This window comes from Melozone crissalis, unplaced genomic scaffold (assembly GCF_028551555.1).
Source record: "Melozone crissalis strain CALT ecotype California unplaced genomic scaffold, PUWL_Pcris_2 ptg000018l_1, whole genome shotgun sequence".
Taxonomy (NCBI): Eukaryota; Metazoa; Chordata; class Aves; order Passeriformes; family Passerellidae; genus Melozone; species Melozone crissalis.
The window spans coordinates 40,294,658-40,310,530 of NW_026535796.1; the positions used below are offsets into that span (position 1 = coordinate 40,294,658).

At 36.4% G+C, this 15,873-nt stretch overlaps 1 protein-coding gene across 2 annotated transcripts in view; it reads right to left on the bottom strand.

The window, feature by feature from the left end:
* Nucleotides 1-9,452: 9,452 nt before the first annotated feature.
* RPS6KA5 (ribosomal protein S6 kinase A5) overlaps nt 9,453-15,873 on the bottom strand; it is a 67,183-nt gene continuing 60,762 nt past the window's right edge. For both annotated transcript variants that reach the window (XM_054275214.1, XM_054275215.1), the window contains 4 exons: nt 15,346-15,537; nt 14,579-14,738; nt 13,435-13,598; nt 9,453-12,480 (listed from right to left, as the gene is read on the bottom strand). In XM_054275214.1, the coding sequence (XP_054131189.1) occupies nt 12,241-12,480; nt 13,435-13,598; nt 14,579-14,738; nt 15,346-15,537 (756 nt within the window). In that variant the 3' untranslated portion in view covers nt 9,453-12,240. The remainder of the gene's footprint in view (nt 12,481-13,434; nt 13,599-14,578; nt 14,739-15,345; nt 15,538-15,873) is intronic.

A 15,873-nucleotide genomic window follows, 5' to 3' on the forward strand; every position in this document is an offset into this window, starting at 1 on the left:
ATTTAATAATGTAACAAAACCAAAAGGATAAATAAATAAGAAAGCATTTTTTGCATACATGAGTTTTCAGAAGATCCAGAGAATGTCAAACTGATTACAACATGTTTTTTTTTATGGAGGAGAAAAGATAAGTTAAAGATTAGAAAGGAGAAGAATGATAATTCAAAATGTTTGATATTATAACTACTAGTTCTTTTACAGATAAGACTATGAAAACTAAAATTTCAACTTTCTAAAAGAGCTAATTTGCCTATGAAGATTATTCATATTGATTCACAATAATTCTAACACATTTTGTTAGCACTGATCACATCATTTCACCAAAAGCTACCAGCAATAGTATTAAAATATTTACATTACAGCTCATCAGGCTTATTATCTCAACAGCTCCTATTTATGAAGTGAGACATCTATGCAAAAGGAATTAGCACATTTTGAAATGCTTAGGAAATCTGCTTTAACATTAATGAAACTTCCGTGCACCCAAGACTGCTCTGAGAAGATTCCATTGTAGATGACCAATGGTGGAATTCAATAATGGATTTGGAATGGATAGCACAAAAGTAAGAGAGAAAAGAAGTACAATCCTGCATATTTCGTCAAATGTCCCTTATTTTTTCAGCCTTAAACAAAATATTTTTTTCTGTAAATGGCCTCTTTATTACACTGTTGGGGTAAACCAACGCATGCATGTACTTGGCTAGAAAGAGTCTGCTTTTAAGGTTTGCTGGCTAGCAAATATAGAGAGGTACCTGGTTTGTGAAAAGGAGGGAAATTCAAAATGCAGGAAAATAACTAAGATGTATTATTCTATCCTTTTGCCTTATGCCATCTCTCCCATTCCAATCCCCCCAAACACAGGGGGAAGAGAAGTGGATTATTCAGTGCAATTTCATGAGTTTGGTATGAAGAAACAAGGCCTTTCACTACACAGCTACACTGTGGTGGTTTGAGCCTGGCTGGGTGCCAGGTACTCCCCAAAGCCACCTGATCATTGCCCCCCACGAGTGATCAGGGAGAGAAAATACAACAGAAGGCTCATGAGTTGAGATAAGGGCAGGCAGAGGTCACTCACTGATTACTGTCACGGGCAAAACAGACTCAATTTGCAGATATTAATTGAATTTATTACCAAGCAAAATCAGAGCAGGATAACTAAATAATGGAAACACTTTTGCACCACCCTTCCCTCTTTCCTGGGCTCTACCTCCTCCCCGCCAGCAGCACAGGCAGACACGGAACAGGGCTTATTCATCACCTGTTGTTTCTGCCACTGCTCAGGGAGAGAAGCTCTCATGTCCTTCCCATGAGAGACAGTTCTCCATGAACTTCTCTAGTGTGAGTCCTTGCCATGGGCTACAGTTCTGCACGAACTGCTCCTGTGTGGGTCCCTTTCCACAGGATGCAATCCTTCAGGAACCCACTGCTGCAGTGTGGGTCCCTTTCCACAGGATGCAATCCTTCAGGAACCCACTGCTCCAGTGTGGGTCCCCCATGGGGTCACAAGTCAAGCTCTCCCTTACATGGGCTTCTCTCTCCACAGGTCTGCAAGTCAGGAGCATGCTCCCGTGGGTTCACAGCCTTCCTCTGGGCACCCACCTGCTCCAGGTGGATCTCTGCTCCCCTGCTGACCTCCACAGGTTGCAGGGGCACAGCTGCCTCACCCATGGTCTTCACCATGGGCTGCAGGGCAATCTCAGCTCCGGTGCCTGGAGCAGCTCCTGCCCCTCCTGGACAGACCTTGGTGTCTGCAGAGTTGTTCCTCTTCCTCTCACACTTTCTCACTCCTCTCTTCCTGGTCTCAATTACATCTATGCAATAACATTTTTTCCTTCTTAAATATGTTATCACAGAGGCTTTATTATCATCATCTCTGATGAACTCAGCCTTGGCCAGAGGTGGGTCCATCCTGAAGCCAACTGGTCCTGGCTTTGCTGGATGTGAGGGAAGCCTCAGCAGCTGCTCACAGAAACCATTCCTGCAGTGTCCCCTCCACTACCAAAACCTGGCCACACAAACCCAATACACACACTGATATGGTACTCCCATACTCCTCATAACCTGAAAATAAACCTGGTAAAGAAACTTTCTGCACTAGTACTCCGCACAGAGCTATGAGAAACAGGTGTGATGGGCCTTTAAACTGATGACAATGTTAGAAAGAATATAAACTGACTTAAATAAAGCAGCACTTTAATCTCTGCTAAGATATTAAACATTCTTTAACGAGGAATCAGAAAAATCAATTCAAAAAGTACTTGCATTTATAAAGGCAACATATGAAAATAGGCTGCTCAAAACACAGAGGAGAGGAAAAAACCTCCTGCAAGTAAACTCACAGGGTCAATGGGTTTTTTATTCCAGGCAGTATTTTTGGCTTCTTAGACAAATACTATGCACCACTGAAGTGATGAGGAAGAATTCAAGATTAACAGCCAACTTGTGTCAAAGGTTAGCAATGCTTAATGCCAGTGTTGTTTCATTATTTAAAGAAAAAGTGTTTAATATGCAAGTTTAGCTACTACTCTGGTTTTACGTTGGCACACTGACCAGTGGTATGCTGTTTTTTTCCAAAAAAGTTCATCTGAAACTGCTAGTCATAATGATGATTCTTAAAATTATTTTTCTACCTATAGCACACATCAGAGAAAGAAAAAAATTTTGAGGGAAATATGATGCTATAGAAGACAACATAAAAGCCCTTTTTTCATATTCATAGTAAAACAAAACAAAAAAGTAAACATTAAAAAGCTTTTCCTCACCACAAATGGTAATTTTACCAATCTTCTGTCTTTCAATTAAAATCAACATTGCAATGCTTATTAGAATGTAAAATATATTCCTACTGCAAGTGATCAGAGATGCAATTCAAATACTATTTGTATTTTAAGGCAATCATAATCAACTCCCACTACCGTCTGCTATTTTGTAGAATGTGAAGTGCAAAAATTCTCAGGCCAAAACTCATTAGTGGGATAATTAATTCCTCTGCAGTGAAGAGCACAGCTCATAACCATTAACAGAAGCAGAACTTTTACTGGAACCCAAGTCATCTTTTTTTTTCAGTCAGTGCAACATTGTTGGCAGAAGGAGGAACTACACAGTTCTCTATTCCTACTGAAGCCAGTAATCTGTATGAAATTGAGAACAGACCATATGAAAATTCTTTGAGGAAAGAATTTCACAGTGACATTTGTCTCCTTTTTGAGAGTATAAACATGTTCTTTGAAGGGAAGTGAGACTGAAGAGTATCCACTAAATCAAGTCTGACAAAAAGCCCATTATAAAACCTGCCACCCCTGCCTCATAGCAAGCAGGACAGCCATGTAAAAAATGAAATAAACTTTATCAAATTATTTCAACATTGCAAGGTTTTGTACTTAGATGAGTTTATTTTCTTAGAATAGTTACATCTGCAAATGTACATTATTTTGTAAACCATTAAGCCCTTATGGCTGTTTGAAAGTTAATGTCATACACAAAACAATTCAAGAAAACATAGGAACCCGAAAAGCTTTCTTCACAATGGATTTTGATTTTATATTTTGTTGCCTTCAAAGTGATTCAGTTCATACTGCACTTGTGAGATAATGGGCAACCGATACTGAAATTGAATGTATGCCTGTAGAATCAGGCAAACATATTTTTTACTATTTTATGAAATCCCTTGATGTTAATTCACAGTCTTTAAGAAATGTCAGGGACTAGCAGTCATTGTCTGAATTGTCTGAATCCAAAGTTTCATTACTAAATGAGCTGGGGAAAAAAAAAAGTTAGACTCCAAAAGAGGTCCTTTCTAAGCCCACCCATGTGAAACGGGAACCAGCATTGCCAGTGAAAGGGCAACAGAGTATCACTCAACTGCCAGTATCTACTAAAATCATATTCTTCCACCTCAGTGTTTCATACTACATTTTAAACCTGTCACACCGTGCCTGGAAATATCCTCTGCACCACAAATGCAAATATTTACATACACCAAAAAAAAAAAAATCATCTCCCAGAATTTAAAAAACCCCACACTCCACTGTTTTTCAGAGGCTGAATAAACGTATTTATATCTGAATTGCAACTTGCTCCACAACTGTATTTTTACAATGGTATGGTGTCAGTAAATTTGCTATCCTATATTACCATGTAGTAAGAAACAGGGAGAAAACAGGAAGAAAAATGCCATAGCTTGCTGTTTCTCATTTTTATTGAGCCAGTGTAAAACATTTCAGTCTTGTTCAAAGATGTAAGGATTTGGCTTTGTGCTTTGGCTACTTTTAAGTTCAGGGAAAAGCCAGGTTAGGGTCTAATAATGAGTCTTTCATTGTGCTACTCTCACGGTAAGCCTCTTTCCTGCTCTATTTCAAACTGGTGTCCAACACTGCTTGTAGGGAAATAGATGAAGAAGGACCCCGCACTGTCCGTGCACAATAACAAAACTTACAGACACAGTTTAGCTAAATTCTAGATGTGATCCAGATTGTAGTTTAATCTCTAGCTTAAACGCATAAAAGAAAATCTTCCTAAGTAAATTGAACCTCAGAGGCAAAGACATTTTCCTATTCTTTTGACTTACGAAAACAGCATCCAGAATAGTATTATGGGTTTTTTAAAAATAGTAATTATATGTTTTTAGAAAGATACAACGATTTTGCATGTTATTAGGCCTCTACTTTTCAAAACAGAAACCCAGCCATGTATCTTTTTTGACTATTCCTATTTTAAGGGTAAAAATAAAATACAATGTCATACAGCATTCAAACATTTGCAGTCAGTGATAGAGAAACTATTTGCCAGCTCCATTGCCAGACCACCAGAGGGAGTCGAAAGCTACATTCAGCTTCGGAAAATTTCTAAACCTGTAGGTACCTTAAAACATTGACAGAAAATATTGATTAGTATGAATACTATGACAACGAATAATCTCAGCAACATCATCGGTTCATTATATCCAGAGGCAAGAAAAACCTGGTGACAACGGAGTGCTCAGCAACTATTTTTGTTCTGTTTGGAAAGAATGAAAAATCCTGCATTTAAATTAGATGTTTCAATTATGTTAATAACTGGAGAGAAGTCTTTAAAAAATCAGCAGATCCAGAATTAGTACAAAATAGTCTTAAACAAAGAATGCCTCCCCTGGGGCTCATCACGTGCCTTTGAACAGGTCATGGCACAAATCCTGGGCTCTGACAGGACTGGCCAACAGGCTGGGCTTATCATCCTTCCAAAAAGCATGGTTAGGCTTTAACAGCTCTAGAGACCGGAGCATTCACCTGACATCTGGTTCCACTAGTGTTCCACAAGTCCTGGGCAGTCTTCTGGGGCACAGCTTTCCTGTATTTTCTTCACCACTTTATTCACAAAACTATCCTTTCTTCTAGTACTTTTCCCATCACATTCAGAATAATCCTCTGGACCCACTCCAAGAATCCTCATTTATTTTCTGAATGTTGGGCAAAAAAACCCCCAATTCAATTAATTCTCTTTTTTATAAAATTTTCTTTGCTTTTTTATAAAATTCTATCACAAGGTTTTGCATGTTGACATGACAAAGAACTGAGAGAGGTGTGTATTTGTCAGAAAGAAAATTCCACTGTAATCTGTTGATAACTGGCATTAAGGAAATAAGGAATCAATGTCCACAATGCTGTATTTGCCACTTGAAAACAGCACTGTTTCCAAGAAGAAAAGTTGTCAGGTTAATCTGTGTGGGGTTTTTTTATTCAAAAAGATTTTAACTGAATATAGAAATCATTGGTCCTTCAAAAGCAATGGTGTGCAACCAGAATGTCCTGTAAATACAGCGAGGCAAAGCACTCAGCATTCCCTCCTTCCCATTTCTTTCCCTCTCCCCACTCCCTGCCCACACTGACACATGAAATAGAACGCCCTGTTCCTCTCACTGCAAATTAACACAGCCTGCTCCTTTATAACCAGCTGTCAGAATCTGTCACCAATTCATTTTTTGCCTTTATAGCTTCAAAGGTAAAGGTAGAAATTAGGGATGATTTCTTCTACTAGGACTCCAGCAAAAGTTTTTATTTGGCAAGAAACAATTTTGCAGGTTTCTTTCTCTGCAGGTGAAAGAGATCAATACTGTAAAGATATCTGTAAGCATCCACATTTGCTGCAGAAGCATCTTAAGACTATCAAGATTGAAAGCCAATGCCAAACTTTAATTAATTTTTGTAATCCAGATGCATGTTAAGATTCAAAGCCTGTTCTCACTTCGGTCCTGAAGTAGATCTCAAGTCTTCCTTTAATTTGACAGCACTAAAAAATGGAACTGACCAGCCCCAGCTGCATACCAATGGGGCTGACATGGTGATACATACTAAGCAGAATTGTATGAACACTTGAACTTCAAAGCAGCAGGGACACAGCACCTTGAGCTCTGATTTGTAGCATCCCTCTACAGTGAGCCAGAGAGTGGGATCCTGTTCCCTCAAGCATCTGTAGCTTCAACACAAGTAACCGCTAAGGTCAGCAGAGTTATCTGCTTAAAAGATGAGAACTCATTAAGGAGACACCTGAGAAAAGCTTTGAGGTATCTGCTGTTTTTGTGAATTTTTCTTCTCCACTGTATATTAATTTTATAGGAAAAGAAGCATATGAACTATTGAGTTCCTGCAGACCATACAATGATACCTCTGTAAGCAGTCACCTCGAGTAACTCAGGGACAAACTTCAAGCATTGTCCCCTCTCTGCAGCATCATCTTTAAATTTTCCCCTTTCTTCTTACTTTCCTAAACTCCAAAGACTTTAAACTTAAAAGCTTTTTTAGCATAGTTGAATGTCACACAAAATCCCACCCATAACTTAGATAAAATGTACTTGGCTAGACATGGCTTTATCAACAAATACCATTAATATATATGCATATTTTGAAATGGTTACCTTTCCAAGCAGATTTATTTTGGTTATTCACAAGGCCTAATCCTAAATCCTTTGATTTTTTTTTTTCCTCCTGCTTATGCAAATATACTTTTGGTCATAATCATACTAAGACAACTACACATTTAACAAAATAAAAAAACAACTAGGGAAAATCAGGTGAACATAAATGAGACCAATTTAAAGATTTGATGCTGGATTTGTTGACAAATATCTTTGTATTAAGAAAGCTGTAAGAAGTTTGCAATCAATTTACATTTTCATCTGTTAGGTTTTTTGGCAGTTCCTGAAGCAATTAAAGAAGAGTTATGTTTTTCTTTCCTTTATTATTGGCATTTCAAAGGAAGTTAGCAGACTTCTGCATGATTCTTGTGAATACAGTTAGATTGGTTGCCAATTTTTAAAAGCAATTTTACATGTGAATAATATGGATTCCTTTCTACCACTGAATAAAGTATTAGTCAGACCAGCCCATAACATCTCTGCTTAAACATTTTAAAATGTTTCCCAGCCAGTTGCTGTCTTCCATTTCTGTCACACAGAACATGAAGGTTGTCAAAATACATATTTTCTTGAAATTTACATTACTGCAGGTCTCTTGCATTTCTCTATTGTGCAGTTTCTGGGCACCACAAACAAGAGACTGTTTCAGTTAGTCTGTGTAATTGAAAGCATAACTTCATTTTCTACTGCAGACTACAGGAATCAGTCTGAGTTTTCTTTTGTACACAGGTGTTCTGAAGATTCAGAATCTATTTAATATGTGATAGAAAAAATGTGTGATGGCAGATGAAAGCTAGTTAACAGCTCCAAATTTCTTCTACTTTTAGAGAATCCAGTGCCTTGTGGGTATAAAGGACCAAACTGAGAAGTGTTTCTCACTAGCAAACAAAGATCAAAGCACTTTTATCCCTTTACAGCTGAAATACCCATGTTATATTCTGATCTCTCAATCCAGAATATTCAGTCAACTATCTCAACTGAAGGAAGGCAATAGTATGTTTTGCCATGTAAAAACAGTATTTTGAAAAAGACTGTCATTTATGGGGGAAGAAATAAAGACCATTAATTTAGTAAAAACACCTGGAATGATACCCAAGACATAACAAATAAATTCAATATGATGAAGTAAATGTTATAAAGCTACACACACACATATACTCAGAGACCTGCAGAGGTAGGAAATATGTTTATGTTGGATAACTGGCAAGAAAGCTTGCAATTCATTGCCAGTGAATAATACATGCACATGGAGATAGCCAGGGGAAAAATTACCCCTGAAAATATCTGCCCAGAAGCTTCTCACCTCTGACTTCCTACAACCTTCTTCCTCTTCTGTGGCAGCCTTATCTGGTCCTCCAAATCTGTGTGAGCCCAGAACCCATTTTTAAAATGCAAGCTCTCTTAATCAAGGCATATTACTTTAAATTGAGATCTAGACATGCAATACAGCATGTATCTACATGCATGCAGACAACACATGCACAGATTATAAAATGCTTGTGCAACATTTCATTATAACCAATGAACACATTTTCTGCTGAGAATTATTCTGTTCTCAGATGACTGAGAAGGGATACAGCTGTGTAGGAATTGTTATTTTGTTCAGAAAAGTAGCCATGGAAAAGGGCTGAGAAAATATCTCCATTAGCAGAGCCAATTTGAAGCCTCAATCCATTCTGTGATGCAGTACATGATCCCCCTTGCCCCCAGCTGTTTAATGAAGTACTTAATAGGGGTTTTTTAATAGCAGGAAACAATGCACATGCCAAATACACCAATTCTTTTCCTCAAAGTCTAGAAATTTCACTAAACCAGAGGAACTGTAAGTTATGTACTCTTCTTTGTACTTCTCTAAATCCTTTAGCAGAATTACCTGCTATACTAGTATTCATGTTTCTAAAAGTATTACAAAGAAATGGCTTTACCAGATACTGAGTACTTTGAAGATTAGATTAAAATCCACACTAACTGAAATCTCTACTCCTAAGAAATTTGACTTTTCACACAAATCTGCCTACAACATCACTGACATCATTGTATTTCTGACAGCAGACAGATTCATTACCAGACATTAAAGCTGATTGAGGCATAGCAGCACTGTGAAGAAAACTTAATCTGAGTATACACATAATTCACAGTGTAGCATCTCTTCACCAAGACAATATAAAGTATTTGTAGTACTAATGAAGATTAACTTGTACACTTTAAATTTGAAACAGTGGTCTGAGTAAGAAAAACATGGCCCACGGGTCTTTATATGACCTTGAGTTCCAGGCTGGTCAACAGATCAAAACATTGTTCCGCCAAGAGTAAATACTCTCCTGCAGGGACATTAGAACAAGAAGTAAACCTAATCTTGAGCTGCCTAGTTTGCAACTCAAGTTTCAATGTATCAATGTGTATGTACATCAGCAGTTGCTTATGTAATGCTAATCTAAAAATTCAGACAGTTTAGTGTCAAATCCACTTCCTCGAGAGCTCTTTCACCTGGAGGCAGCAGGCAGTCAAGCATTTCAGCTACCCTGGGTAACTGGTTCAAAGCAAATACAAGGTGACACCTAAATGTACTTAGCCCTGCCCAAAAGAAATACCCTGGGTTTCAATTTTTATTAAACAACTACCGTGAGAGCACAAAGAGGACACAGAAATATTCAGCTATAAAAGTTGTCTTTGATACAAGTGATGTATTCTAATAACTTTTTGTCTCACAACAGTCTCTCAAAACCTGTGCAGAAAAAAAGATTGACAAGACAGCCATTATCTCTAGCATTTAGTATCTTGTGCAAACATTCTTGTTGTTTCATCAGTTTGTCAAGAAACAGTTTAAATTTTCCAACAGGAAAACAACGTTTCCTAACATCCCGTGTTCCTAACATTTAAGTTCTTTCAGCTGGGTCACAATATTCCAAATCCACCTGGTATCCAACAGTTTATTACACTTAAATGAAATCAGACTGAAATTGCTTTTTGTTGTCCTCATCCTGAAGACAAGTTCCACGAACTCCTCAAAGTGCAAACTTGATAAGCAACCTGTTTTCCAATCTCCCAATTCACTGATACTGTCTGCGTAACGAGTATGAATGGTGGATTGTTTGTTGTATTTACAGCAAGTTTATTTGGGAGAGAAAAAGTATTCTTTTACAAATGAGCCATGTTCACTATTGAGATTACTTCCAAAGAGAGCATTCAGAAAGCAAACCTGAATATATTACACTGACAATTATTTTTCAATACTTTAACATAGGCCACTTAAAATTGGTTGTGTTATTAGCACATAGACTGATCTTTAAATATACTACTTCTACATAAACAGTGCAAATCTCAATATTCACATCAACCTGAAATTAATGCTGCAATTACTGTTGACATTCACATCAAGAAAGTAGTAAACTATTTCACATGAGCAATTCCAAAACCTCAGAATGCCATTATTAATATTAAAGAAACACAGAACAAACATGTTGGGCTTCAAAGCCATGTTTCGATACACACAATCCCTGTAAACATGGATTTATTGTATTTGTCAATACTGATATATGATTTAATTCTATAAATAAAATCACTGATATAAACAATTTCTATAACCTTTTTTTTTTTTTGCATAGGGTTTGGATTAAGGTTACTTTAGGATAGAGACAGCTGTTAACAAAATCCTCTAGTCAATTAGTCTTCCATCACACAAATTTAGGCATATGACAAGGAGCCTCTCTGACTTCAGTGGAAACTTACACATGTAAGTATTTGCAAAACTGGAGTCATTTTTAGCACTTAAGTTACCCCTAGTCATTGAGAATACAAGCTATAAAAGAGCTCTCCATAAATTTATAAAATATACTGATTTAAAAGTTTATGCTGATATTTCTCTAAGTCACATTTATGATTCCAAACAGTTATGTACATACTATACTATCACAGTAGGAAATACTTCACTGTAGAACACCACAGTGAACAAGTCGTGAAGCACAGTGTTCAATATAATTTCCCTTTAGTATTCCCAGTGCATAAGTTGTTAACATCTACACTACACAAGGTGCCCAGGTCTAGTATTTGTTATATACAATGTAAAAGCAAGATAGAAAGAGCTTTGCATTTTACAGTAAGGAATGAAAACAGTGGGTAATATACAGGGATTCACTCCTGCAAAGTACAGAATTCTCCTTCACTATGACCACAACCACCAAATATGGTGGATTTCAAGTCATTCAGCCCATAAAACAGTGCTCAGCACCTTGTAGGAAGAGACATCTGAGTGCACTTTATTCCAAAACATCTCGTTTGGATGTTATAAAGTGCAAAAAAATAAAACTTATATATTCTAATATTTTACAGTCACTGTTAGACTGCCATATTTGCACAATGCAAAATTCAAATAACTTGGTATGCATTTTTATGGACCCTATAAAAACAAATGCTGAAACTGGAGTTTTCTCATCTTTAAAAAATCTTAGTATTTTAAAATTATTGTGTGATTATAAAAAGAAAATATAAATTATAATTAAATCTTGGAATAGGTATTTTAACATGTGGCCATTTTCCAAAGAATCAAATATGAAATTTAATTTTCTCTTATAGCACTACATTTTAGAATCTTTAAAATCTTTTAGAAGCTAATAACTTCAAAAAATAAAAGTTATTGTATCACAGTAATAGACATATCACCTTATCAGATATCTTTTACCCTAGAAGTGTTTAAAAAAAATAAATAAATTAAAAAAAAAATCTAAGACTTCTATTCTCTGTTGTTTAGAACAAGATATTTTTTAAACAAAGTAGGAGTTCCATAGTGCTTCATTTTGATCTTAAAATTCAAATAAATGGGACAGATCATAACCATAAATTTAAAAGGCTTTAGAGTACTATACTGCTTTGGTGCATTGTACCAATGATTGTTTACATGCATGAAGAATCAAATTCTACAATATTCTTCACAGAGCTGGGTAGGAGCAGAAGATCTCGAAGTTCTACCGATGTTACAGAGCTTTCCTTTCTTTGAGCAGTAGGGAAGGAACTGGGAGGAAGATTGTGACACTGAGGAACAGTCTTCTTCCAAGCAGTACCATGAGCAGCACAGCTACTTACCTGGAGCTTGGCTGCACACCAGTAACGTAGCCCTCAGAGAATACAATGTTGGCTGTATAACAGTATTACACTATATCCAGTGATACCATACAACGCTAGAAGGAAATGTATGGAAATACAGAGCTAAAAAGGTATGACTAAAATACATTTCTAAAGCAACAGAAGTCTTCCTGTGGCAGCCTGTAAGCCACAGGAGGAAGGGCAGGAGAAGACAATACAGGTACTGCCAAGTCTGTAACCATTTAACTCCTTGAGACAAAACATTCTGCTGCTCAGTCGGAGAACTGGAAGATGGTTTCTGGGTTATTGCTGTCTGTAGGGTTTGTGGGCTGCAATGTCTTTGTGGGGGTAGTTTTACCATGAGAATGAGAGGAAGAAGAATGGGAACTTTCACTGGAGCTGCTACGTGTCTCTGTGCTTGTACTTGTTTTTTTCATTTTCCTTCTTTTTGCAAGAGGTGCCTTGTCCACATTCTGGAGACAAAATCCTTCCCTTTTGTACTTGTTAAAGGCCTGTTTCAAAATAAAAGGCAATTCTAGGTTTTTCAAGATATTTAACACATTTTATCACTTACTGTGAATGGTCCATGGTACATCACAAGATAAAATGTAATTTCTTGACTAATTCCTATTATAGCTTTTTACTAGCCTTTACAGGTACATAAGAGCCAAAACATAACATTATTGATTGGCATCTTCCTCTCCTTGTTCTTTTCAGTTTAGCAGTATTTTTTACTTAGCCTTAACCTATTTAACACTACATTTTCAGAGAGGACTGCTAAATTACAATTTTGCTTTCAGCCCAAATTATGTTGCTTGTCAGGACCTCTCTAAGAAACAATTACTTTGTTCTTCTCTCCTTCCTAAAAAGCACCCACAAGCATTTCAGCATAGATCTGCTCAATTTTGATTTATTCTCTGTAGAGGGTATCATGAGAATCAACACCATGTTTGTAAAATACAGTTGCAGTTCAAATGATTTTAATAAATATACAATAGTAGACAAGCAAGTCCACTAAACATGCACCCATAATACAAAAAACATGAACTACATAAATTCCAGAAATTCTACCTCAATTTAGTAACCCTAGGGACAAATGTCAAATCGTTACTTAGGTTAAATATAAAATTTTGGTTTAATTTAAATAAAAGTTTAAAGACCTTTTAATAGATTTCTCTAAGACATAGAATACTTTTAATTGCTGTTTCCAGAACAGCACTCAATGTCCAAATCCTCATGAAAATAAATACCTCCAAAAAATTTATGCTTGCTTCATCATTCCTATTTTTGTGTACTCCATCAGAGATGTTATGAGGAAATGTTATTGAGGGGAAAAAAAAAAAATCGAGCTATAAGGACATACTGAATTATAAGGAGAGATATGTATAGTTGTTAAGAGAAAACACACAAATCCAGATGACACATTACAAAACATAGCTTGTGACAAACAATTTCTCAGAACTTACATGGAAAGTGGCTTTGACATATGTGTGCACTGCAGCTCCTGAAGAGCCTAAGTTATCAGGTGTCATTAGAGGGTTAGATGAGAGCTGGCTGCCATCCTGAAGCCACTCATTGTATCTCAGGCTGGACATTTTAATCCTTTTGTTTGGATCCACTGTGAGAAGTCCTAATAGAAACACATTACAGTCTTTAAAACTGTCAGCTATTTATCTTTGGTCAATAGAAAATGCAAATATTTCTTAATAAAATCTCATGCATTGCTCTGATAAGTAATTAATGTCAATATTTATCCTAGGTATGCCAATATTTATCCTAGATAAGGCTTACACAATGTTATACTATCATCCTCTCCAGAAGAATCTTAAAGGCAAAAAATTGTAACTATTTGATAACTCACATATCTCTTCACAGAAACTCAGAACTACCAAATGATTTCTTCACTTATAACCTGTTTAGGATAAAGTTCATAAGAGTAAGCCTCAGGTTCCCTGCATAATTTACTCAAGTCTGAATCTGGAAATCCCTACATTTTTGGCAGAAAAATTCCTTAAAAATCTGCTTCTACAGAAATCAGAACTCCATCTAAGTAGCATTAAGTAGGTGTCTAGCTCATGATGAAAACATAATTAGATGCTCTAAAGCTTAAGGGAACCAAAGCACAGCAATGGTCAGTGAAGTAGCTCAGAAATACAGTAAGCAGTCTTTTTACAGGAATTAAAAAATAGCCAACAGAAAAGAAATAGTAATAAATCCATTCTCTACAAAAGCTCAGCTTTTAAGACTTTTATCTATCTCATAAGCTGTTTTGATTTTTTAGAAAAGCAAAAACAACATAATAAAAAACTCTGCTCTTAAACATGTTATAAGAGTGAGTTCAATTTTCTGAAGCTCTTCAGTTCCTTCTAACCCCACTAACCTCATCAGCATCTTACCATATTAGAAAACTCTGCTAGGTGTACAAGCAATACATTCTGATGTGTCCCTTGCCACTCGTTGCTAGTTTTAGAGGTCAGTACACAGCTCAAGCTGTGCATATTGCTCTGTCAGGTGAGACACTTCAGAGCATCCAGATATTGTACAACTTGGTTCTCCAAATTCTACTTTTTAAATAAAAACAATGTACCTTAAATACTTGTAAATACATACCTCGAATTAGCTCTTTAGCCTCTTCAGAAACATTTTTCCAAGCCTCTCCTTCAAAGGAAAATTCTCCTTTTTTTATTTTCTTCATAATTTCCAACGCGCTGGTACATGTTAAACTTCTGTCTTGAGACTGAAATGGTACCTGCCCTGACAGCATCGTGTACTGCCACAAGAACAAAAGCAGCCTTAGGAAACACAGGGTATTTATAGGCAACTCTGCTGTTAAATATGAAGGGCTGTTGTTTGCATCACCAATGCTACACAATAAAACTTGGCCTAAACATAACTTTAGGCTATCGAATATTTAAATATTTAAATACAGAAGACTTTCTCTGGAGTCCTTGTTAGAAAAAACATTCATCTATTTCAGGAAGCCGTGAACAAAATATATTTCTACCCCATTTATATCAAATGAAACTAATTTTCTGTAGATCAGAATACAGGTTGATTCCTTCTCTGAACTGAAAGTGTCAGAAGATTATATGGATGCCTGTAAAATCCCCTAAGAAGCATATATCTTTTTGAGAAGCTGACTGTATCAAGTAATTTTTCCATTCCCAAAAATGCTAAATTTTATTTCCTACTTGCTAAAAAAATTCTGCTCCTGGAAAAGATGTGTCTTTGGAACATATTATTTGTGCAGTAGTACTTTCACCTCCCTTGAATTCAGCATGTACCAATTTATGTATGAAATCATCTCAAGTCCCTTGCATTTTAACAAAAAAGAAATACATGCAATAAAATTACAGTTAAAAACCTCAATCACTTACCAAAATGACCCCCAAACTCCACAGATCACAAGACTCATCATAACCATTGTGATTCAAGAGCTCTGGGGCCGCATAATGAAGGGTAAAACACGGAGTCTTAAGAGGCTGATTATCAGGTGGTTTTAAACGAGCAAAGCCAAAATCAATTATTTTTATTTCTGAATTATCAGTTTCATCTGTAAATAGTAAATTCTGAAAAGCAAAGACAAAAATCAATATTAGCACTGGGTACAAAACTAGTTAAAATTATTTTGCTACATCTATCACTTCAGAAAATTTTCCATTATCTAGAGGAAAGGTGAACTGTGAGACACTGAGGGAAGAGAAAAACAGAAATAACAATACTCTGGATTGTAAGAAATGTGACGTGTTTACCTGCCCCTCCATATCTGCAAGTCAGGGCAGTTCTGAGATTACTAATGAAAATGGATACGTGGCACAGAACAGCAGAGAAGAGAATTCTGGGAACTTTGACAAGAAAAAAACCTCAAGACATCAACACATTTGGAGATGGGAGAATCGCCTTCT